At 39.2% G+C, this 27,042-nt stretch overlaps 2 protein-coding genes across 2 annotated transcripts in view; both read left to right on the forward strand.

Moving 5' to 3' along the window:
* LOC105388158 overlaps positions 1-27,042 on the forward strand; it is a 126,709-nt gene that overhangs the window by 36,264 nt on the left and 63,403 nt on the right. Inside the window, exons 2-3 of the mRNA XM_038117125.2 lie at positions 8,955-9,279; positions 10,946-12,114. Of these exons, the coding sequence (XP_037973053.2) occupies positions 8,955-9,279; positions 10,946-12,114 (1,494 nt within the window). The remainder of the gene's footprint in view (positions 1-8,954; positions 9,280-10,945; positions 12,115-27,042) is intronic.
* The window catches only part of LOC119693488, a 37,861-nt gene continuing 31,498 nt past the window's right edge, over positions 20,680-27,042 (forward strand). The window contains exon 1 of the mRNA XM_048623867.1: positions 20,680-22,346. The gene's annotated coding sequence lies outside the window, so the exon portion shown is untranslated. The remainder of the gene's footprint in view (positions 22,347-27,042) is intronic.

Below are 27,042 nucleotides of genomic sequence, written 5' to 3' on the forward strand. Positions count from 1 at the left end.
TGCCATACGATTTTCGGCGTAACGAGACTTTGACCAAACGTTACTATGCAATACGAGATTAGGCAAATAAATCTTATGCCAAAAAAGGTAGAACCGGTGAATTTACATAATGTAGGCCACTTTTAGCAGAAGGCATAAATATTTCCTTCTAATACGGCCCATTAAATAAAATCGACGATAAAATCTGACTACTGAGCCGATGGTCCCGGGTTCGATTCCCGGCTGGGGCAGATATTTGTTTAAACCGAAAAATGGCAAAAGGCCCGCCCCCTATTACATTGGGACAAACATAACACTCTGGCGAAAAGTGGGTGCAGCAATGCACCTTTGCCTACCCCGCAAGGGAGTAGGTACATTAGTACAAGGCGTGAGAGCGTGTGTGTAAATAAAATCTAAATTAAAATGGTGCCTTTAAATATATTTCTTTCAGTTTTTACTATTTAGAAACAACATCTAACAGTACAGTTCGCCCGGAGATTCTGATTTATTTATTAAGTTACCACTGTTCATAATTTTACAACGGCTTTTATACTTCAATAAACTATAGTTATAAGTCTAAGTATCATCAAGTGTTACATAAACTTTTAGCACAACATAGCTTCGTAAATTGCTTTGTATGGGTAATTTTATTAAGAGAAAAAACGCAAACTTTTACTTTCTCACTAATTAAATTCAAACCAGTCTAAATAACAGCGGATAAAAGCGCTACTTACAACCGAAGTTCGCGTTAAACATTAACTTTAATAGTACTTAACGTTAATTCGATTTAAAGAAAAAAGACACGTAAAAGTTAATTCCATTTGAAAGAAAAAGCTCGGGGTGATTACTACTGCACGTTCACAAATTATTATAAAGATTAGTAATAATTTAATTGTGTAATGTGTACAGTGGGTGGACTGACGTAGGCTTAAACTGTCAACGAAAAATATCCAAAAAGTGAGGAAAAATATATGTCTACCTGCGTTTTTTTTACAATGTAGCATCGGTGGTAACAAAATAAACATACATAGAATACTGAAACTGCACAGTCCAAGCACTAGAACAAACTCTTGCGCAAACAAAATTTCACTCAAAAAGGATGCTATTGTGTTTAAAACTTAAAAATACGACACAATTTATGCAGTAATGAGAGCGTGTCCGTTCGTTTGTTGTTGCGAAGATTCGGAAGAACACAACTAGAAAGTTTAGTGAGTCGAAGTTGACAAAGGTCGGATGTGAGTTTCTACGACAAACGATCCTTGACGGCTGTGGAAATATACTTTCATTGCTAGGTATACATTAACGAAAAAGATACTGTTTATACACGAGCAATGAAAAAGTTCCAGAGACAATAGTACCAAATTACTCCTAAACGGAAAAGACTAGGTTAATGACGCCAACTGCAATTTTGAAGTTCATTAAATCCTCATCCAAGGGTAGAGATATAATAAGCTAATAGCAAAAATAATAACCTCCTTTAAAAAAAAGAGATGAAATAATTGAGTCAGAAAAGCGTGCGCCGTTAACTTCCCAGGATATAGAGTTAATATTCATTCTAGGGGGCTCTTTTCGTGCTCTAGCGTTTGTCACCAATACGCTAAGAAGAAAACTATCAGCGAAATCATTCAAATTCAATCTTTATTGCATTCCATAATTATTGTTACTTACATAAGGTGTTAAAATAATAAACAAGCGATCATTATGGACCCAGGAGGGCACAGCAATTTCCTATTAGGAGAAGGAAGGAATGAAATACTTAGTAACAACATTTTTAGGAATAAAGGCAGCACCGGGCAACAATATCTCGAGAGTGTAAGTTTCATTATATTGCATTCACGTAGGTATGGGTCCATAATCTTAATCTATTTATAAACGCAGTATATAGTCTTACGTTTATGAATATAATGGCACAGTCAGTTACGCTGAATTTAATATGTTTTTCTACTAAGTAGGTGCATAGTTTCGTAGTTATGCGACGTAACATCCAAGCACTATATGCTCTGATTATCTCTTTGAGTAAGTATATCTACTATCAAAAACAAACACTGTTTCTTTTGACACTTTCAAGTCTATTTTTAACAAAAACTGATACTTAATTTAAATGAATCCATAAATTTCAGCACCGATTGAAAGTGAAACCAGGTGAAATGTAGAGAAGCGTAAAAGTCTCTTCGCCGAAACACGATCTGGCGCCCGTATTTCGTATTCCGGTGGCGTATTGATAAAAATGTATGTAATTATAACATCGAAAGTCGGTCAGTCGGCGACCCGGCGACATATGTTTGGTGCTGACTTTGTGTCCACTTCCATACACGATACGATAATATTGAATTCAAATTAGGTGTATTAGTGGTGGTACTTTTTCCATGAAGTTTACTTCGATCAAAAAAATCTACTTTAGTTGTTTGGATTTCGAACCCGGGACATTTGGTACGGGCTCGCTAGCGCTCTGACCTGCATAATCCAGTAACCCACAATAATGATTACTGCATTTATCTGTAGAATAGACCTCTATCATTAATGGTAAATTACCCATACAATAAAAATATTACGTATATTTGTAACTATGTTGATATGGTCAGGTAAACATAATTTAGTTACTTTTGTTGTTCGCATCCAGTGGCGTGCTTTGGGAGAGGCCTACGTCCATCAGTGGGCTCCTATAGGCTGATGAAGATGAAAGTAATGCGGTGAAATGCAATTGAAACAGTCACATAACGCCATTTCAGCATAACGAATAAAAAACATTCCGTCAAGAAAAACAGTTAATTAACAGCGGTGCTATGTAAACAAGCATATTTGTTTGGATCGTTAAAATGTTGCGTATTACCGATCTCACAGGGACGTAATGCGTTTAGTGAATCACTTTTAATTGCCGAAAAATCGGGCATTCACCCGTTTTTCTTCACCATATTTTGAAGTTGTGACAACAGGATGAGTATTTTTATGAGCTGGTGTCAAAATGTGTTTGATGATTATGCGTGTCAGAAAATATGATGAACTGAACGGATTTAAAAAGGGTCAAGCGATTCTCGTATATTTGTCGAGTAAAGTAGTAAATCTGGGAGTGGCACCATTCCCCTCTTCCTTTAAAAACAAATGATACATGTCGAATATTATTCAATGTAAAGACTTTACTCGTATCCATTGAAGAGTAGCGGAGCCATCTGATCGTGACAGACCAACAGACACCGTGACGATTACGATGGTAGCTTGTATTTATGTATATAGTTGGCTAATATAGTAATTATCTTGTGTGTTGTTTATATATAAATCCCTGAGGGTTATTTTGTCGTCAAGTTTATTAGTTATTAGTATCTAATAAACTAAACTACTAACAACTAGCTGTTCCAGCGAGCTTCGCATATGTAACACATAGGCGTCAGTTAACTCCATATCAATTTTAATCAAAATCGGGTCATCCGTTTTGACGTCAAGAAGTAACAAACATACACGCACACACATACTCACAAACTTTCGCTTTTATAATATTAGTATGATTATAAGTTTCAGGATTTTTATGCGTGTTCAGCGACCGTTGTCAGAGATGCTGACACAATTCCGTAAGAAATGGCGGTCACGGGTAGACACAAGATACTACTTCGGAGCTATAAATATACCAACCCATTTAACATGATTTGTGATAAAATAAAGTAATCTTAGAATAAAATATAAAAACAAGATACTGATGGATCTTTATAGTGCTATGGTTTAAAACGTAAATAAATTGATTGGTTATGAGTAGAACTGATAATGAAATGAAAATAGTTTTCATTAAAGTAAGTAGGTAGCTAATTGTTTAAGATGCACAGGGTATAGGTTAGAAACATACCTATATGGGGTTGCAAAGTTAGCTCTTAATTTTTTTACAATTACTTGTTGCGTTTCACAAAGGCGAGGCGAGTTCAGCAACAGGAAAACTGCCATGGCCTCAAACCTAATAATACACTTTTTACGGGCAATGAAAAAGATCCAGGGACTTAATATAATAGGTAAATGGCAAGTGGAACTTTTTCATTGCTCGTGAGTGTATGTGTATTACCCCGTTTTACACCATACTGTACCTACTGCGTTAGACGATTTTACTTCACTGCAAAAGCAATAAGTTAGAGGAAGGAGGAAGGAAGGTGTTTACAATAATTTCAGCTTTCTTATCGCAGTAAAAAGTAGTTAACTAGGTATATATTTATTAAAAATATTCATTAATTATTTAAATATTATAAACATAATAATATATTTAACCTGTTTTATTTTAAATCAATTTCATCAGTTGGACAGGTTTCTCCGGCTTGTGTTATAGACCAGTTGTGACGTTTGTGAGTGTGGTCCAGAGGTCATCCACTTTCAAAAGTTCACATCAGGCATCAGAATCCGTATTTGGTCGTCTGTTACTAATATTAAGGTGTCTTATTGTGTTATTTATTAACCGACTTCAAAAAAAGGAGGAGGTTCCCAATTCGTCGTAATCCTTTTTTTATACCTTTTTTTACGTTGTCCTCTTCCTTTTCTTACTTACTGGTGAAATGCCTGTCACATAATAATCATCCATTTTTCAATGAGCATGTATTCAGTACGGCAGCGGCATACTCAGGCCCTTGGGTGTGTAGTGGAAAAATGCTGCATTTATTTTACAATACAGAAGAGGTTAGAAAGAAGAAGGTACGCAAATCAGCGCGAAAAAAAGAAGAGAATTTAGTAATTTGCGCCTGTCAGGGGTTAAATATCCTAATTATATCATTACAGTATTAAGCTATGGGCAGTTACATTATTTTAATCAACCTAATAGAACCTAAAAGGAGATATTTAATAAAACTAAAAATAAAATCAAAGTCTACTGTTACCATTTTATTTTTATTTTTAATTAAATGTCAGTCAGTAGCTTTGACCTTGCAATATTGTTACTACTTAAGTTTAATTATTCCTACTAAAATCCCAGATAATAATATCAGACCCGTTTGAAATGCTGTACCTACCAACATTATCTCTGCAATCACTTTAAGCACCTTAATCATAATGAGTACAATGAACATTGCACAATTATATTAGAATACTGGTAGGTACTAGCCACAGCTGCCAGTTTAGCACAGGGCGCTATTAAGACGTGACAAAAGTTCTCCGTCGCGCTCGCGCTTGTGGCTGCGCGATGTGAGTGAGCGCGATGCAAAACTCTTGTCACGTCTTAAATACTCCGCGTACTAGCCCTTCTGGACAGATTCTTTAATTAGGTAGCAGTTACTGTAATCGTGCAACTACTTTGGTTCTAACGGTGACATTTAAACGTATTTAAGTCCATTGCTCACTTACTTTGACAGTATAGTGTTGAGCAAGATAGCAATAGATTTGAACACGTTTACCTAAATGTTTGGTGCAAGTCACCCTAAGTTTGTCATAAATAACTTTCACTATACAAAATTTAAGACATTTAACGCGCGCAAAATGTTAGTTACCTGTAATACAAGGGGGTTTCAAAAGGGTAAGCCGAAATGTTGTCATTCTAAACAAATATTGAAAATTTTAAACCCGACAAATAAAAAATATTGATATACAATGCAACGTTCTACGAGTTTAAGCATAACGCAATTAATTTTTCAGTAGAAATTTGTATTACATTGGTAACTAAATACATAAGTATGTGTATTTTCTACGAAAAAGACGTTATGCTAGGAGTTACATATGCATAAACATTAGGTACTGTAGTGTAAGCAATACTTTTTATTGATACTTAACTAATCCAATAAGTACCTACTTATCTCATAAAATGCTTGTATGGTATAGAAAAAAAAGTGTTTACTAACATGTCGAAATCTCCCGAAACGGAGTATGTACCTAATAACCATAATTCACATACTCATGATAATAACGCCATCTGTAAAAAATACCGATAACCACCAGAGTGTGCATTACAACGTTGGCAAAACGGAGCTAAAGTAATAAAAACAATTCTTATTTGGTAACTGACGATGATGATAGAGAGCAGTTAATTAAGTATTATATTTTAGATAAGTAAATTTGACTCCGTTTAACTATAAGCACAAAATAATAAAACAAAACATTTCAAAGTAATTGATGTAACAGACGCAGCGGTTTTTCTTGGTACTACGTGGTTCACGAGCGGTACTCTGATTGTTTTAGTACTGCTGCTTTGCGTAAGATGGCGCTCTCGGATCCAACGAATGTTATGTTACATTTTATAATAAAATTATTTATGAATATTATGGTAACAAAATTATTAATACAGATGTAAGTATTTTATAATTTTACAATCTCATTTTTTTAATACTTATAGTCTTACATGAATGTGAAAATTAATTACTTAAAATCTAAATAGGTATCTAAATAATATTATAGTAGGTACTTAATTTTAAATATGTAATTGACAGTAAATATACCTATTCATCTACAAAATAATAATTGTTAGATGGCCAGTAAAGTTCGCAATTTTTCGTAGAGCGTTGTCAAAATCAGATTCATCATACAAAAGAATTCAACGCGCGCAAAACTTATATTTTATATTATTCTTTGAAACAGTATTAAGCGCAGGAATTTTTGTTTTACTAATTTGTGCCCCAGTTTATCACACGAACTTAACCCATATTAAACGTACATTCCGCCGATCCTACAACACTACACTCTATTCCCAAATCTAGAGTAAAGATTTTTTTAAGATTGTATAAAATTTAATATTTTTGCTTCAATGTTTCAAGAGTTTTTATGGAACACATATATTTTTATGAGCACACTGTGAGCATCGTTTATGATTCTTGTTTTTGACCATATTAACATTGAAAAGTCAGGGTAAATTGAAGATGTGATTACACTTTTCAGTGTTTCTTTTTCCCCGACAAACGAGCAAAAAAGTATTGAAAAATTACTGGAAATTTCATTTTGTATAAGAGTGCAAATTAGCGCGCCCACTCCATTTATCATTTTCAAGACAAGTAATTATTAACGTTTTGGGATGGTTAGTCCTTTAAATTTGATGCACAAACGCACAGGAGGATCACTCTAGATTACGAAAAACGGTGCTGCGCTTACCATATTGTCTCTAGGTATCTCTTTGCATTAAACGTGCTGGCATGAGGCTATGGAGGCGAGAGTAACCCTCAGGGAACACACATCGAGGCATTGCAATATAGTAAGAAAATGACCAGAGCATAACACTTTAGTAAGTGACTTCACATTTCTTGTGCTGAATATTTTTTTTGTTCAAAGATTTGAATAAAGTTACTCAGATATTAGGTATATTTGGTAGTTAGTTAGTTAGTTAGTTTGGTAGTACCTAGGTAATTAGCTGCTTTTAACACCAAATTTCTTTACTTACTTTCATAATACTCAGAAGAATCATGTCTTCTATAACATAATATAACTAAGAAGGGAGTGGTACAAATAATAGGATTATAAATAATTACAATACAAGGTACCTTACCTACCTGCTTGGTTTCTAAGTAACGTTTTTGTTTTGACCACAAACCGGTACCCCAATATTATTGTCAATTAAACAAAAACAGTCAAATTGAGCCAATTATAAAATCTGTCTCGGTTAGTTGCAAGGACAGGTGGGCGCGGCGTCCTCCATAATTTACCAGAAACGTTATTCTTTTGTTTTGGGTTACAATCCTTAACTTTATACCTAGGTACCCAAGGTACTTTTATTATTAGGTTGTAGAATAGACGGTATTGTAAATTTACAACAAGCTTAAAATTCACTTAGAAACACACGAGTTTCGACTCTTTACGTCAGTCAAAAAGTTTAAATTCGTATAACACAACGTCAATTTTAAGCCTATTGTAAAGTGTCAAAAAGCTCTATGAATTTGGGGGTGTATGTGTACGGAGAGTTTGTCTTTGCCTCAACACATCCATTAGGAGCCACGTACGATAATATTATTGTTGTTCCAACAACCACGCTGGTAATGTATAGTGACCGAATCCCAACCAAAAATATTTGCTTAGGATACAAAGCTTCAAGTTTGCGTTGCTTACGACACTTAAGCGAGGTGATCCATTACCCCGCTTTGTATTTTATAATTGATTCGGTTCAAAATCTTAACAAACCGTGGCGGGGGGCAATAAAATGTAATCGGCTACCATCTTGCTGTCCGACAAAAAGCGAGTTGCCCGTAGTGTGGAATCAAGTGCGTCTTCTTCGTTTTGTGTTGTTTATGTTTTTTCCTTATTGGGTGGAGGAGCATCAGACGCATTATCCTGGAGGAAGCTTGTTTTGGGCGCGGGGGGAGGGGAGGGGAGGCGCGGGCGGGGCGTGTGCGTGCGCATAACTCGGGCGTGACGTCACGAGCTCGGCAAAAACGCCATGAACCCGAGCCAAGGTCTTCCAACCTCCTGCATTTACATGTTATTATGTATATTATTCGATCGTATATTCATATTTTTGCATTCTACAGTATCACTCGTGCAACACTTATCTCGGCTCGTTAGCCGCGGGGTGGACTGCAAGTCTACCGACTTAAGAAATTCCCCAAATGCCACTTGCATGTGTTGCAACACATAAAAACTCGATAAACTTGATATTTATTTATCTGTTAAACTGACCGATGTTGGGCAACTCGGGTAACCCAGTTAGCTTGGTGTGGAAGATGCTAACATAAACACAATTTTAACGGTAACAAATCCGAAGTTAATTCTTGTAACTGCTGTCTCCGTTACGTAAATTGCACTATTTGTCTTAGGAAGCTGGGTGGATTACTCATCTCGAGATTATCATCAGATTCTAGGATTAAGGAGAAATATAAGATACAAACCTGAATAACATTATAACATAAGCACATAGATAAAGATACTTTTTGAAAACTACCTATCCCGTATTCAAGTACTTATAATTGAAACGCATTTATACACTTTGTAAAGTTAATACAGAATTTTGAATAAGACCTATGAGTACCTACCTATACCTAACTCTAAGTTGCCCATGTATAACAAAAATATACTCACTTAACCTAAACTCCAAACTCTTCCAGGTGTCGGTATCAGGCAGCGCGACAGTAGCCGAGGTGGTGAGCGAGCCGCTCCGAGCGGCGGGGCTGGCGGCGGCGGGAGCGCCCTCTGGCCCGCTGTCCGCCCCGCGCGCCGTGCCACTGGGTGCCCCCCTCCCCGCCCCCGACGCCCTCGCTGTCACCCCCGCCCCCGCGGTCGCCCTGCTCTTCCTCGGCGACTCCAAGGCCCCCGTCGACCCCCGCGCCCCCGCCTCCTGCCTCGAGGGCGAGGTCCTCGTCACCGAACTACAACCACCCACCTGGGACGGCAAGGACCTGGAAACCTTCATCGCATGGGAGAAAATTTATGGTAAGCTCGTGATGCAATTATAGTTGGAGTTGTGGCTTGTTTATTAAAATACCTAAGTATAAACCTACTCAGATTCACGGCTGTACCGCATTAGCTATAAATCTTTTCGAACACTAAAATGTCTAGAAGTAACTAGGAAACTATTACAGTTTCATGCCCGGGCAGTAAACTTGGGCTTCATAAAACATAGGAGCATTACGACCTTCCCGCGGCCGAGCGTAAACACCTAATAGGATATTCAGCGCGTATTCTGTTTGTGCGATCGCCGGCGAGCTGCGAATGAACGTATTGAATATTCCATCAGTAAAATCGGACTTCTTCACGCCTTTTTTAATGGACAGTAGCTCTTGCCGGACGGTGTTAAAATGTATTTTAAAATGTGAATAGGCGGGGTTCGTCGTAATATTTGTAGAAAGCTATTTGGCGATAAACTCGCGTACGACGCCATTGTCCGGTAATCTTTCGCAGAAGCGCCTCTTGTATGCAAACGTAATGCAGACTCCGTGATGACAATACCAATATTGTCCGCTCTGTCCCAGAGCCACCGCGGCCCCAGGGGGTCAGTCTAGTTTGCGAAAAACGATGATTAGACTGCGCTCACCACGACTTTACCTCGTTGCATATTTAACGTAGCTCTTATTCGTAAATTTTCTTGTAAAGGTAGAGTAGCCCCCTGTGCCCGCAGCTCACTCCACTAATGCGATGCTAATGTCCCCTAAGCAGCTTGGCTGATCGTTCACTATCGTAATTGCATTGATGCAAGTGAATAATGCCTCGACAACTGGCATTCGAGGTCGCCCAGATCGCTTTGATTGTGTTACAAACACTGACTCTACAATCAAATAGTTTAGTATTACGTACTACATCTACCCATAGGTACCTCGGAGCAATGACCATTTTAGAGACAATAGCACCTAATGATAAATTACACATAATAAAATACACATATCGCTAACTAATCTTAACTAGTGAATGTAAGTGAATTTTCGTGAGTAATCGATTAACGATTGCGCAATCGATCAATTTTGTTTATTTTATTACATGAAGTGTTTCTTAATAGACACCCGTGGATAGCAGTTCAAGGAGTTGAAAAGGTCTCGGTCATAATATATTACATATGATCGAGTCGATTGGTATGTGGCACTGCTACAGACGCGTGCAGGTGAGTGTAGCCGGTGCATCGATACAAATTTGCTACCATCTAATTAATTTAGGTGTCTGGTACAGCAATACCTATCAGGTAGGTATTTTATCAGAACCATTAATTCATGAACATAATATAAGCAAGGTCACAATATTGTCCACTGCTGGACTATACTGAGTCACTGAATAATTAAAAATATAATTTGTCCGACGCTATAAAAGTTAATACGTTTTTGCAACGCAGTGTCAAGCTTCTGAAGTTTCACAAACACCCTATCATTATCATCGCCTGTGTCTTTTACATCATATTTAGGTATCTTAAAGCAAAGGAACTTTTGTAGGTATAATTTCTCTCCCCCGAGGTAGTGTGGAAGAAATTACTCATAGTAATAAGGCCGCCAATTGTACCGTCTATGTTGTGTATTTCTTTTTGTAATTTCTGTGTTTGTGTGCAATAATTATCTATCTAGCTATTATTATATTCCCTTCATGTACTAATTATGTCTATGCTTCTTGTCACCAGCATCCACGCTGCTATCCGCCGTGGAGCTGTACGGGCGTCCGCTGCTGCGCGCCGGCGCGCTGCTTCCAGAGGAATTCACGCTGCTGTTCCACGCGCTGGGCACCGTCGCCGCCGCCAGCGCCGCGCTCACCGAGCGCATGCGCAAGTACATCGACTCTGGACTGCTGCTCACCGGGGACCATGTACCAGGAGATGAGAGAGAGAGAAGGGTCTCGGTGTCAGAGAATAAGGAAAGAAGCATTCTCACCGAATTGGTGCAAGAAGGCGTGCTGAATCAACGCGATATAGAAGAAAACTCCATAATCACAGCGTCGGATCTAAACGAACAGGATAATGCAGATCACGATGAAAATAGGTCCGTTTCCTCCACAAGTACCAGCCTTCGCAAGCAAGTCGATATAAACATAGATTGCAGTGAATCGATAGCCGACAGCTCGATAATAGAGTCTGTTGGCAACGTGACGACAGTGACCATCAAGAGCGGGCAGTGCTGCGCCGACCACCGCGCCTCGCAGCACGTCAGCGAGAACGTGTGGGCCAACGTGCGCTGGGACTTCCTCAACCCGGCCGACTTCGGCTACGACCAGGTCCGCAGCGTCAAGCGCAGCCGCTCCGAGTCAGCCATCACCCCCGCGCCGCGCAGACGCAACGAGGACGTGTACGAGACGCTCCGAGACATAGAGAAGGAGTCGTGTGGCAGCATCACGCCGTACGAGTCTATAGAGGATCTTTACGACTGCATCAAGAACGGCGGCGCGGGCGAGTCGTCGCCGTCCAGCGCCGGCGCGGAGCCTGCGTTCCCCGACTACTACCAGGCTGGCAGCGCGCGGCACAGCTCCGCCTGCAGCGACAACAGCGGTGCCTCCTCCGCGTTTCCCCTGTCGAAATGCGGGTCGAGTGACGTCACCGGGGCGTTCGCGTCGTGCGAGTCGACTAGCGGCGGCGGGTCGCTGGCGGAAGCCGCGGGGGGCGACAGCGAGAGCGCCGTGCTGCTGCGCCAGCTGTTCACGGGCGAGCTGCTGGACGCGTACGGCGAGTTCCTGGCGGCGTACCCGGCGGCGCGCGCGCTGCTCAGACGCAAGACGCGCCGCGACGACCACTTCGCCGCGCTCGCAGACATCCGCCGCGGCGCCGCGAGGCACTCCATACAAGACTACCTGCAGCTACCGGTGTGTACCTTACATCTTTTTATTTTAATTTAAAGATTTATTTTCCCTGTCCACTACTCTAGCTAGCCATTTATCTACCGCCATCAGATAAGCAACACACGCTGTCTATCTCCGAAAGTGTCAAATGCGGTCATTATACTTAATCTGTGAGGGCATCGAGAACAATATGGCGGCTCACCGCCTCAATCGCGGCTGGACTGATTTAGATTGAGCGTCTGTTTAATGACGACGTTGCGGCAACAATGATCCGGCGACACGACACGCGCCGCTCTATTCAATGGTAATGAAGCGGAAGAGCGCACGTGTGCTACACCTCAGCATTGTCTCCGCAACGCAACCACTATTGGCCCTTTCAATAACCCCCCTCGCAAATCACACTTTCGGATTCGAACTTCTCGACCTACGTTCTAAAAAGATAAGTACCACCCAGTTTCCAACTTGTATTGTATGCATCTACAGGTTACGCAATACCTACCTTTAAGTCATGTCTAATTACAAAACCCTCGTGCAACACGCTTGTTCAGAGTCAATATCACGAAGTGTCGACAAATTTACATAAACTATTTGCCGTATTTCTATTCCGACACGTTCGCTCGATAGCAGAACAGCGGAGGACTATGAGGTGGAATAGTCAACTGTCATTGGCACTTAAAGCCTTTGATGTTTGTCTTTTTGCTGTACATTCACATGTAAAATGTACTCGTGATTCCGATTCTATCGATGAAACTTGCGCATTCTTATGATGCCAACTGCTTAGGTAGGGTTGACCTTAGATATCAAAGTAAGAAGCAGTACATGGTATAAAATTTTCAAACACACACCGATATTTGTTAAATCAAAATACATTAGGCACATTAGGTACAACAATATAAAGGTTTTCAGAAAAGCTTCCAAAAGGATATCCTTTCATAAATAATCGGAAACAGAATATCATGAACACTGCAGCCCTGTGTAGATTGGCGGTGGCGTGGCGATGGCGCGTGGCGATCAGATAGCGCGCTCTAATGCAGCTCGCTTTGCACTTCACCGACCCAACTTATCGTTGCAGCACAACACTAAATTATCTCACTTTGACGATTCCTCTTTCTAGACTTCCATGGCCGTTGCATTGCTACTTATTATCATGCTATAGGGAGTGGAATTTTATGAGTGAACACTGCGAGCACTGCGAGCCAGAAAATGTGTCTAAACATGATTTTGAGTTGAAAAACACCTGTTTTTTTCTTTACAGCAAATATCATTTCGTAATTCCTACCACATACCTATTTAGTTTTAGAGATTCTACACGTCTGAAGTTCTAGATCTGTTGTGTAAGCGTTTATTGACAAACAACAAACTATAATTATAAACCACCACAATTTGACTATGTCTGTATAAACTTACACTTGCGTATACGCCACATTTTTGCACGTAGCTGTGACCGCGCCTCGACAACTCGCCTACACGCGTTCAACTTACAAAGCTTATCTGCCCTCCTTCTATAATCTACACACTCTTAACGCAACGGCATACAGTTCCATTTATGCCGCTGAGATACAAATCGCTACAAATTGTAGCTCTCGCCTTCGTATGCGGAATACGAAATTATTTCCATTCAAATCGGACAGACACTATCGGTTATCCGTGAACTTTCAATTACGTGTAGTTCAGAACGATTTGACTCGGGGACCCTGCCTTGTGTTTCCGGCCTTAGATCTACTCGAGAGAGCCATGCCTCGTATCTCTACGCATTGTTGGGAGGACTGGCTCAGCGGGGGTTACTCTATACTGACGAAAAACGAACGAACGAGAGCTGTGTCATGCAAGCGGCACGTTTAATATAACGAGATAGAGTCAAGGCTCGCGTAGAAGCGCGCATAAACATTTTTTCGTCATATAGAGTGACCCCCCTGAGCCGCATCGAATATTTCAGGAGGGCTTAGAATTGCGATCCTTATTAATTAAGCTTCGGAATTTCAGCTTAAACGATAATAAATCGAGGCAGGTGTAAAACCTTTTACTTTTTGATACACTTTGCGTTTTAATGCACGTTGTACGTATCGTTGAAATAGTATTTAACAATTAACATGTGAAACACTTTATTGATTTTGGTAAGTAATTTTTTTATTGTACTTTATAAAAGTTTAAGGATAAACTTAAAACTCAGCTTGCACTTAAGCGTGTAATCTCTTGGTAGAACACTTAATTCCGTGGTAATGTGCGACGCGAGCGCACACGATATGCATGTCCGGGGATCAGACGGCAGATAACATCGCATGCGTGCGAGCATCTTTATCTCCTGCCTGTCTACTTCGGGCCAAATCATTATGTGAGATGTCGGCCTTAGTTGGAACAGTTATGTACATATGCAAAAATAAAAATTATGGGTAATGATGGGTTTAAAACTCAAGGTTTGTATGAATCAAAAGTTTCGTTTAAATTTGGTACGTAGTTGGACTGATATTGCATAGACAAAACACGGGGTCACTTAGTATGAATAGTGTGTGATGCGAAAATAAAAAATATAATAAGTATATGACGATAATACATAGATTAGTCATTTCCGTAGATTTTATACCGAGTGTTGATCTCGCAATAGATTACATTTTCCTCTTGACACAATATTTTCCTCCTTTCCATTCAATTCGAACTTCTTAGGTAATATATTACACAAAAAGTTCGCTGAATATTTACTTCTTCGCAATTTCTCTTGAAATACGTTTTGCTTTTGCATCCGGAGCGGACGTTCCGAACATTCAACACATTAAACGATATTTACCTACTTTTAACTCTAAATCGAGGACGTAAAGATTAGATTGTAGTGGACACTATATTCTAGTTACTTTGGGACTAAAGATACATAAAAGATTGCGTCTCTTAATGATTCGATTTATGTGGGATCGTTCGCGATTCTTTCAGAGAGAGTTTTACGATAATTACATTTCAGCGGGTGTCTGTAAATTAATCGACAAATCGTAAGAAATTCTGAAAGTTGGCTATGTTTTTTTACCAATAGGATTTATGGCCACCAATCACGTGATACTTTTATTTAAGTTTAAGGTAAGACTTTCAAGTAATCTCAATTATCGCCAATTAGAAGTTATCGAAGACTGTTATGGTTCTAGTTGTTAAATAGAAAGCTGAGTGAAACGGAAGATGATGACTTATAAAGCGGACACTAAATATGGACACCACCGAGATAAATGGCCGTCATCATAGAAGAGGAAATATCGGATTGAACAAAAAGCAAATGGCTTTGGAAGGACTCTTTGCCCATTATCTATTTATCGTAACTATGCTGAAGCCTGGGCTCTTAGCGTCCAGACGACAGACGGGACGGTACAACACATCCATCCGTGAACAAACAAACAAGCTTTGCCACTCAAAAGGGGAAAAAACACCAGAGATAGCCTTAGACGGTCTTTTATTATTTTGGAAGATTAGACAATTTTGTCATGGACGTTCTTTTGGACAACCATTTAGGTATGCCAATAGGCATCTATAGGTACGTGTCATAAATTATACCGAAATGCGTTGGAAATACGGCAATGTCCAGGACCGGTTCGGAGACAAAGTCTATCTTTGTTGGACTGTAAAGTTTTTATTCGCATTCTTGTGCTATGGCCGCGCGAGTGTGCGACCACAACGCCTTTTGCGAACAGATTTGTCAACGAAACCAGGGATCCTAGATTATATATGAATATTAACGCACGCGTATAGCTACTTACCAAGCACCAACCTCATGGTTAGCTTATTTATTTCACAATGTCATCAAGTAGCCGTAACTAAACTAGCTAACTTGTCCAGTGGTAAACTCCTAAGTAGAGTCAAATCCACCAGTAGATTTCGGCTCAAGGTGTACTGGTGCCCGGTGATGTTCTTGATAGATATCAATTTAAATTAACTTACGCATATTATCATAACATTGTATATACTCACTCATTATTCACGTATCTATAATAATAATACGCATTACTCGGATCTCAGAATTCTCCGCGCATGATTATTATAAACCTGCTCCCGCTTGATGTTTCTTTTGGCATTAATTACACTAACGATGACTCTTCAAGGTTTTTCAACGAATTATATTTGTCCATATACCTATATTAACTCTCCATAGAAAATATTAAACCAAATCTGACAAAGCAAGCAACGCTCCAACCTCAGCCATTATTATAATCCTTTTGTAATCCTACCTGTTGTCAGTCCAAAAATGTCTTGACGCCAATTCGATTTCAGGAACCCGAGATACGGAGGTTTTTTTGTACAAAAAATACCTACGTTCCTTCGAGGTTTCATTTTACTACCGTAGGTACTAAACAAACGTTTTAGTGGAAGATAAAGCGAAGTTTAGCGCAACCCGCGATGCAGTCGGAATGTGACGCCGTCAAATCGCATCTCTATAAAATTTTATTAGGAAGCTAACTGAAATGCAGGTTACCTCAGCTCATTTTATAATGAGGAAGTAGGTATCAAGTCTAATTTGGAGATTTTAAGATGCTTTAGTATGTCGATAAATGTGAATTTTATCCTTCCAAGTTATATAACTTAACCACCATCAAGGAGATTTATGTGACTCAATAGGATTTTATCGCAAAAGCGTTACTTATGTTTAGGATATTTACAGTACACTTTAATAATGCACACGTCCATATTCATAGAAAATGTTTTGTTAAGAGCAGACTTCAGCAGACACGACCAAAGTATTGTCCTTAAATTCCAGCCTTTCAATCATTTAAACTTTAGTTTAAAAGCCATAACGATAACTATCGTGGTTTTAGTGAGTCGTAAATCATTGGTTAGAGTCCTTTCAATGTTATCGTAAATGGTTAGGAATCGATTGGCAATATAAAGGGTATAACTTCCTATGTTAGGCCTGACTGGACATAAACTTAAAATTCATAAAACTCAAATGTCTGTTTTTTTCATTAATGTGTTATTAATATTTTAATTAATTAATTATTACATAGATGTCACATTATATTTTAGACCCTTACTGAGTTTAGTGTGATGTTAGTTAAACTTACAGTTTATAACTAATCAAGCAAATCAAAATCATACAGGTACCTATACAGTAAGGTAAACATGATAACCATATAAGGAATAAATCGTAATATTAAACAAATATTTTGGAAAGTACCTACACACTGAAGGCCGAGCCCATCACTTCCAGTCTAATCAAGGGGACCACTAAAAGCATAATAAAATAAATACTAACGGAACTTAACATAAATAATTAACGCGTTCCAGAATGCACCCAAAATTCAGAGATAATTTAGAAAAAGTAAAAGAACTTTTTAAGAATGACGGCTTTTTCTTTACAATTCCTACGTATACTTTGGCCACTCTATGCCGTAAAATCTTCTTCTACAATCTACAGCTAATAGAAGTTAACTGTTGGACCCACATAGGTATCTCCAATAGCACTGGATCTAAAGCTTACTGTAAGCTTTAGATCAGCAAGCTTGCTTGTGAAAACCCTAACACTTCCTTGCCATCTTTAAATTAACAGCTACGTATGCCTTTCAAACTTCTCGCTGTCTTCAGGTCAGCACTTAATTGTTGATGGAGATGAACGCGGACTAACCCAGCGATGTAAAGAAAATAACGGGACAAACACTGATACCTACGTATTGACCGCTCCTGATGGACACCATAAACATAGCGTCAACTGCACTGGCGGGCGTCAAGTTGTGTTCTATTGAAAGTCTTTTAGGGTGCCCGCACACGACCGACTTTGTAGGAATGATAAATTAACCCAATTTATGTTTTTTTTACTACATAAGACATACGTATTTCCTTTTTCTGGCCGATTTTTGGACGTGTGCACTGTTGCAATCGGTTCTTTATTTTCCTCCTACAAAAAGTTACCGATTGTCGGTTGTGTACGGACAGACGGACACCCTTATAGAGCAGTGATCAGACTTGTCAAAGTACCAATAAGGCATGATGGACGGATGTTATAGTAATTGCAAGAATTAAGAAGATAGGGTAATGTTATAATGAGTACGTTGGTTGGTAATCAGTTGTTATCATATCAGTCGACAAGAGGTTGACAGGTCCTGCCTCAAGCAACTCAACATGTTTTACAGACTGCACAGTTATATAGGTTTCCAATATTTTTGGTTTATTTTTTGGTTATGGTCTGATGGACTGTTTATGATAGTCGAATACCTAAATAAAGGCTGACCGGACTAACTGATAACTTCTCAGTTCAAGACAAAATTAGTTAGGACGGTATACATAAATTATATGAACTATTTATATTTATTTATTTATTTATAACTATATATATTTCCATTTCAAAAACTAAGGCTGTTTTCGCGGGCAAAAGCTAGTTATATACGAATATTTAAAAAACGGGTTGGCTAGTTTGTTTGAGAATGCTCGAATGAAACACCAATTGGTATGATTCGTGGTTCCCATTCCCTTTGCATTGCTAAAATAATAACAACGATTTTGTACAAACCTTTCTACAATGCTGCAGCTGAAAACATGGCTAGTGACTCATTATCTAGTTACGAAATAATGCACAATGATAGTAATGATTTGGTTTGCAATAACAAACAGTGGCATGGGCGGTGGCAGTGACCGCGCGCTCCCAGTTCTGCTTTCTACACGCGCGATTTCACTGCCAGCGCTTTTTGTACCGCTCGGTACTCACGCGATTTTTCACAAATACCTGACGACTCGCCACCACGTTACGTGTGATCGACAGACGGCGATAAAATGCATTTCGTATGCGCTAGTTGCGGACGGAAGTAGCCGCTCGCAACACGCTGAACCCAAAACATTCTTTCTACAATTGAACCCAGCTGGGCATTCTTTAACAATGACCATATTTTTGTCATGTTTACGAGTGCTAGAAACAATACGGCAGCATTATCTTTGCGTCAGATAAAGATATAAATTGCGCGGCTTGTACAATAGGATTCCTGGCGTCTTCCTGAGGCCAGCTTTATCTAGCAGGCTTTCTTTGCGGCGCAGGCGCCGATGACTCACATCTGGCTAGCACTATGCGCTCGCCGTTAATTCTTTAGCTTTACCACAGCGGTGCCCGAATAAGGAATGTGATTTTGAAGCCTTTACAGATAATTCTATCTGGCTACGCGGTTGTGAAACGGCCCCGGTGGGGGGAGGGGGGTGGCAACTTCTAACGATAGCCGCATTTCTGCACAACGTTGTAAGCAAAATGGGGTATCATTATTTTATCTACAGATACAAATGCATAGCAACTTTATAAAGTTAGATAGCACAGTTGTACCAATTTAGCAGGTTTAGTTGGGGATTACTTATAATAATTATATTTAATAATATACCTTCTCTATTGTGGATTAATTGATCATCTCCATTGCTTCGCCGTAACCTTCCTGTCATTTGCAGTTTTCGCTAGATGCTGAAAAATACATACGGTGATGGAAAACATCGTGAGGAAACCCGCACATCTAGAATCTAGATGTGTATCCTAAGTGTATTGTACTTATCCCAAAACGGCGATATGGTTCGCAACCTATCATGAGTACGAATGTGCTGCGAAAAGTGGGTGGCTCGCTTTTGAGCCACCCACCCTTCAGGGATTACAGCGGTGAGTGCATATGTATTTATGTATGAAAAATCGGATGCCAATAAAGTGGTCGCGAGGTAGTATGTAGTAGCATTGATGATTGAGATAGATCGTAGAGATATTCTGTATTATCAGCAGCATAATAAATTGGCGAAACTAGCTAGCTATCTCTTGTTAAATTGTAAACTGATCAGTCATAAATCTGACAGAGAAATAACACCTTTCTGTTAGCGTCTAAAGGAACTCTTCATTTGAATGGAGCCTACGAACTTACAAACTTTCCCAATAAAGACTTGATGAATTTTAAGGGTGCTTTTCCACCAGAGATGTGCTATGCTACGATGCTATGGATGCGTTTGATATCCACCAATCATATTATTGGTTAATCATAGCTTAGCACTGGTGGAAACGGATTCAACTAAGGTATGTTTTTTTGTATGGAATGATGCGTGCTATGGATGTGTGCTATGGATGCGTGCTATGGATATGTGCTATGGACCATCGCGAGTGGTGTAGCTATGGCGCCGCCGCCCCCGTCGTTTCCCTACTATCGATACATAGCATAGCTCGAGATGCGCATCTTTCTCGCACAGCTACTTTGCGGCGGCGCATCTTCGTAGCGCATCTTCCTCGCACAGCTACCTAGCGTAGTATTGGTGGAAACGGTCACATATTTTCGTAGCGTAGATATCACATCTTCGCAGCATAGCTGCATAGCACATCTCTGGTGGAAAAGCACCCTAATGGTTTGACATATTTGGTGTCGAAAGTAATAGTTTCGTAATTACTCAAAATTCTTAAGATTTTTGATATATTTTTTTAAATACTATTTAATTTTTAAGTTAAGTACAAATTTTAAGTTCTTAAAAGTTTTAATATTTTTGTTTTATGTTTTTAGATGTTTAAATTTTATGTTTTCAAGTTTCTCAGCTTACATTTTTGATTTATTTTAAGTATGGTGTCAATAAAGACTTTTTAATTTTAATTTTAATTTTTAATTTATTACATGACAATGTCAAAAGAGTTCCTTCTTAGCGTTAATTAATTGAGCAATAAGCCTAATTCGACAACAACTATACTGAGTACTTACGAAGTCTTCGGAGTCTGAGTTCCTTTAAAATTAACGGTTTCCTGTTTGTTAAGTTTGAAGATTGGTAATAAAAATAGTTTTATCACCCAAAGGTTTAGTAGCTGGTCCGGTTCAGCTTATTAGGGTCTTTTGTGCGGCGCATGCGCGGCCGGAAGCGCAGGTTCCGACCGTTCGCGCCGCCCGTGACCGTCCGCTCTTTTGTACGATAATTACTACCTAGCTGTAACAACGTATTTTATCAGCGAGATGACAGAAACAGTACGCAGTTAATGAAAATAAAATTATTTATGCCTCTAAGCTTCGTTCAGCCATTGTGATTGTGGCACACAAATATTTTGCTTCCAAAGGCAAACTAAAACCCTGTGTCTTAAAATGGCGGTGCTGGTATTCAAAGAAAACCAAACAGAAACAGCACTTTGACAAAACACCGCTTGAAGGACGGCCGACACACATGTCCGAAAACAGTTTCTTGTTTGAACAAAACAAGCCTCAATTTGGGCCCTATTTGTTCAGTGACTATTTGCATTAAAAGTGCTGTTGGCCGGAGGTTTTTTTTTTCTCTTTAACAGTATCAATTTTAAGACGTTCAATAAATTTGTCAGTTTGGCAAATGCCTTTTTTGACCCTCCTTACCTACCTCGCGTGGGCGGCTGCTGCGTCAACGAACTGCTGGGCCTGTGACAGCCGCAAGCCGCTATGGCCGAGCCAAGCCCATGTCTTTTGTAACTTTTTATAACGACACTATTAAACACCTACATAATCAAAACAACCGATAACAATCGCCTAATTAGGCTCGCACAGCAGAAATCTTTGCCCCTAAAATGACTTGACAACATCTTGACAATCTTGACGTTTCTCGCGGCGAATGATGCTAGATTGAAAGGATCTGCATGAGAGGTGAGCACATCAGCTTAACTGGGTTATAAGTTGAGCTCCGAGTTCCTCGTCGGAAGGCTTGTCATTTACAACTAGTTCTGTGACCTCGCTCACGCATTCCCTCGCCTGCACCTAACTGTACTTTCCCGTTGACTTAATGCCGACTTTGGACAGAACCTGATCTTAGGCAAGTGTATATTATAGTGCCACGATGGCAGTCGGCTGTTGCAATTTAATTATATTTTGTGTGTGCGAAGCTGCATAGATCGGAACGAAGCGGGCCGCAGTGTCAGCGGGCCGGGCCGGGCCCGCATGCCGCGCATTCCTCCCGGCCCGAGCGCGGCCGAGCGGCCCCGAGCGCGCCCGAGCCCGCGCCCGCCGACACTTCACACCGGTGTCTGCGCGAGAGCCGCGAGAACGTCTGTCCGCACACGCGATCTGTCAACAAACTTTTCCGTATCGAAAATAACTGATTCTTTGACTCCGAGTGCCTATTTCGTATATTGACTAAAACTGTTGTGTGTGTGAACTGTGTGGAGGATTTAGTTGTTGTTGGATGCTGATTCAGTGAAAAAACTGTGATATTTAGTTTTGGATCGCGTGCGACGCTCTCGCCGAGCTGCTGGCGTGTGTGAGTGACTGCCGCCTGCCTACATCCTACATGGAAAGTAGCCCTTCATCTACTTGATTCACGAAACTCTCGCTGATGCAGGATCTCTCATGGTAAATTGGTCACCTGTACGATCCTAACATAACCTACATTAATATTTATGAACTGGCCTCAATAAAACTCGTCGTCCGTCACTGATTCGTTGATTAAGAATATTTGAATTTCAACCCGATCAAGTATAATTTTCTTCGTAAAGTGTGGTTCAAAATCCCATTTTAAATTATTTTGAACCTCAAGTTTAATCCAACCAGCTACTGCTTTTGCTTTGACCTAACTTACCAATTTGCTTTACGCTTTGCATAAATATTGCTTATTATGATATGAATATGAAAATGCAGGTTTCTGTAGAAACAAACATAGATCACAGTTTGATTAGTTGAACACCGTTGGATGTAGGTATTGAAAAGCACTATCTTTTAACAAACCGTTGGATGCGTTACTAAATTGACCAACAATTATTTTCACAAACCTGTGATATTTCTTCATTATTAACAGAAATGTACCTAGGTATATCGAATATATTTAAAATAGCTCCAATAAATTACAATGATTCAGCTCCTGGTAGAAATCCCCTATAAAGGAACAACCGAGATTATTGGAACCTGAGTCAAGTCAAACAAAGAAAAGAATCGAAAAACAAAATACAAGTAATGTTAGTGGTGGCCAAAAAGGCGGAGACCAAAATAAGAAGATACCAGTCACATTGGCGTGCCGTGCACTGAGCGAATAAAATACTCTCAATATAAGTTAGGGATTCTTATTGCAACCCGACAGTTCAGATACTTTATTATTTGTAACTTATATCCCTGACACTGCGTGCATCCTTGATACCTATTTGTATAGACTGCACCTTTGCAATATGAAGGAACCATGCAAATTGTATCTATGTAAATTTATGCAAGATTATTTTGTGTCATAATGAATTATCTATACGCATTTGCTGCTATTATAAATGCATACACTGGTACTTAACGAACATGTTATCTTTAAAAATGATTAAACATGCATTTCATTATTCATTATCGTGTCTATTCTAACTTAATTATTGTACTACGTTGATGGATGTACGCTTGATACAAACTCAGATTAGTTCATTCATTATTGCGTGGTGAGCTTTGATACTGCTCTCTGGTATTTTTACCTGCCGCATATTGAATGCCTCCACTGATCCCTTCACCTGTCTGGTTGCATCAGACTCATCATGTTAACTAACTACTTGTTACGGAGAATCAATCGTAGGCTTCTCTTCTTCTTTATCGAGATGACGTTAAATATTATTTCTTCCATATTGAAACTGCCGTACTGACTACCTACGTGTTAAATAATGATGACTAAGATAAAATAATACACTCATAAAAGAAGGTTCCCGCCAAAGAAAACGCGGTCACTTTTATCACGTTGGCATAAATGCTATAATACGTTATCCTTAACAATGTCGTTAGGTTTAGCGTCATCATCGGATTTGCCCATCAACTGAGCAAGACAAGAATAAAAAAACGAACTCCAACGGAAAATATTTTAATCTCGTCGCACAGGTTGAGTTGAATTGAGTGTTGAGTGAGACGCGAAACCGGTATGAGCTAAAGGTTACTAGCAAATACCAATATTTCGACATGCCGTCTTTACTACGGTACGGATGCAGGATCATAGAATGGGATTCACTTTGTTGCATACAATTTTGCATTTTGTACATTATAAAAAACACCTTATGTGTAGCTTATTACGTATCCCAAATTGCCTCATTTCTTGGTCAGAGATCGTCCGGGTAGATAAGCTCTATTAATGTCTGCAGTAGTGCTATCTCCGCTGATTTCTATCCCTTGAATAAACATCCGCGACCGCCGGTAGGACCCGTTCTTACCGGGCTGGTTAGTGACACTTTCTATCCGATAGGGCCTAGGGCCGGATCCGATGCCGGAAGAACTCATTACAGCCTTATTATCTCCTACGTATACGTTTATTTTCTACTGGCAATTTACTTTGAGTGTAGGTACTTAGTTAGAATGATGTCCGTATTTTAATCATTACAAGTATTATTTAATCTGTGATATGGTATTTCGGCTCGCATCATTATAATACAGTTAGCATTAGCAAGTACACGGCATTAAAAAAGCGTCGTCTACCGTCATTACAGAAAATTAGAGTTAGCAAAAACTAGTCTGCTATTATTCTTATTGCATTATTTTTATGAGTGCAACCAGAGTCTGTATTTTTTACAGTAGCAATTTAGGTATTTATATTTTGCGTTCAAAGTATAGGTATCTTGAGATTGGGCATACAATTAGTAGTACTACTTTATTGAAATAGCTCATAATGTAAATTTCTTACCCACCAACAGAGGTTGGCTGGAAGAAATTGCATTTTGGCAATAAGCCCGCTTTTGTATTGTGTTTTCATTTGTAAGGTCAGACTTTCGGATTTATCATCGTTTCGACGTTCAAGTTCTGTCATTGCTATTGAGGGATAGAGTATTGATTTCGATGCTGCGTCGGATGAATGGATTGTAAATATAGACCGTGGCTGTGTAGTATCTAGTCTAGTAATAGGGTTAGTGAGGTGGGGCTTCGCGACCACGTGTGGGCGAGTGTCTGACGCTATTTCATACTGCCGTGTCATGGCTACTCACCTGTAAATATTACCTAGCCATTAGTGACTGTGTCTTTAACTTTGTTACTACACGTCCATTTGTAAATGAACCATTCATCATTGTAGTACTGTAGTCTACTGAATAATATTTACTAAATCTAAACAATATCACTACTGGTAATTCACACGCTACTGTTTTAGAAAGAACATGATTCAATGTTCTTGGTCATACTATTGCCCACTTTTATTGCTGGTCTTATAAATACTAAATGTGAAGGCTAAATTCACAGAGAAGACCTAAGTAAATTTTTAAATGGAGCTAGTACACGCACATGACCTTAATCGAGATACCTACCTTAACCAAGTTAGCTCTTACTACAAAGTTTTTGTCTAGTCTGTCTTAGTCGAGTCAAGACTCATTGAGTATCGAGTTTTCGCCATTGACCTACAGAATACACCAGTTTCTCTCTTGTTACAAAGGCTACATGAGTTAGACCTGCCAATCTAAATTATATTGTTTATGGGGTTCAGCCATTCGTCTTCTCTCCACCTTCCGCTGTGACGGGCATTTCAAATGAATCCATTGAAATATTTGAAATAATAAATGTACTTATTTATTGATTGGATTCTGTTTGCACCAGTTAATGTGTGTGAGCCACAACTAGGTTGATGAATGCCACTGTTTGTAAAACGAGAGATTCTTAAATGGGTTTTAAATGGTTTAACAGATTTAGAAGTAGGTGATGTTGGTTTGGGCTTAAACGATCTCTAGAAGGTCGACCAACTAGATACTACTTATACCAAACTTAAACTTAAATAATGTAAATATCTTGAATGTTTCATTCCCAAAATTATGATGTTGAGAATAGTTTGGATTACTTTTTATGAAATCTTGGAAATCAGTTGTTCATTATATCTAGTGTGCAATAGTATTTTTCCAGCATCACTGCTATACTACACTGCTAAAAAGTATTGTTTTATTAATTTGTAACTTCATATTTTTTAAGAATTTGCTATAAAGCGTATTGACTGTGGGTAAACAAATATTTTTTGTCCTACTCACCTGTTTTCATATGAGGGACAAGATAAGTCGCCTGTGTAATTATCAAATTTCTCGCTACTCTCAGTTATCTGAATTCAAATATTGTTTGCTTATGCTTATAAATATCTTACACCTGTTTTACGACCCCTTATTTCATAACGTGCCACGCGGCGCTCCGCTTCTAGTTTACTGTATATCAGTGTGACGTGTGAATAGGGACACTAACATTGAAAGTGTAAAATTATTGAGTTAACAAAACTGAGAGCATCTGCATTGTTGACGTTGCTGGTGGCACTTCACTGTGACGATTAATGGAACACATTTTATGTCGTTGTCGTTGGTTGCATTAGAATGTAGTAAAAAAGGAAGTCAGGAATTTTTATTACCCTCCCAGGACACATAAAGAGAGGAAGTCATAAGAGCATTAGACACCAAAATAATGTGGTATTTACATGATGGTCGTGAACTTATTTATGGCTCGTACATATCTTGTAATATCCTAAGAAAATTCCATCGGTGTTTTACAGTTTACAGTAAGAGATCTAAAATAGTCTCGTTGCAGGCGAAGCCAGCGACCGCGTTATGCGGCCAACATGCAACCTCAACAGTTAAGATTTAAATAACTCTTATACGACTGGTGCTAATAGAAATACGAGTACAAGTCGAGTAACGGGCCTTCGCCCTTCATATCTAACGCTTACTAAAGTGGGACTTTGTCAGTCGTCGCCTTCTATCGACGATGCTCCAACTAATTGTTTGACAGTTCGTAAACTTCACGCCTCGGTTCCTTGTGTTTACATAAGTGATGTGCCGTAATATCAACATGCCCAATCTATACGAAACGGAATCACTCATCAATGGCTAATAGATGAAAAAATAGACGCGTAGGAGGAAATGTTTAACTCTCTGTTCGAATCAATCCCCATATTTATCTATTGTAAAATATATCATCAAGATTATTTCAATATTTAAATAAGCAAACTAAAATAAACGGCGCCACTCGGAGCTTTCACTCACGTCTTGTCATTAGACGAAAAGACTCCGTGCTTTAGTGGTTTGTCGTTTGCTTTTTAATTTTAGAGGGAAAGTCATTTTTGTTTACAAAATGAAGAAATCTTGGA

This window comes from Plutella xylostella, chromosome 3 (genome assembly GCF_932276165.1).
Source record: "Plutella xylostella chromosome 3, ilPluXylo3.1, whole genome shotgun sequence".
NCBI lineage: Eukaryota > Metazoa > Arthropoda > Insecta > Lepidoptera > Plutellidae > Plutella > Plutella xylostella.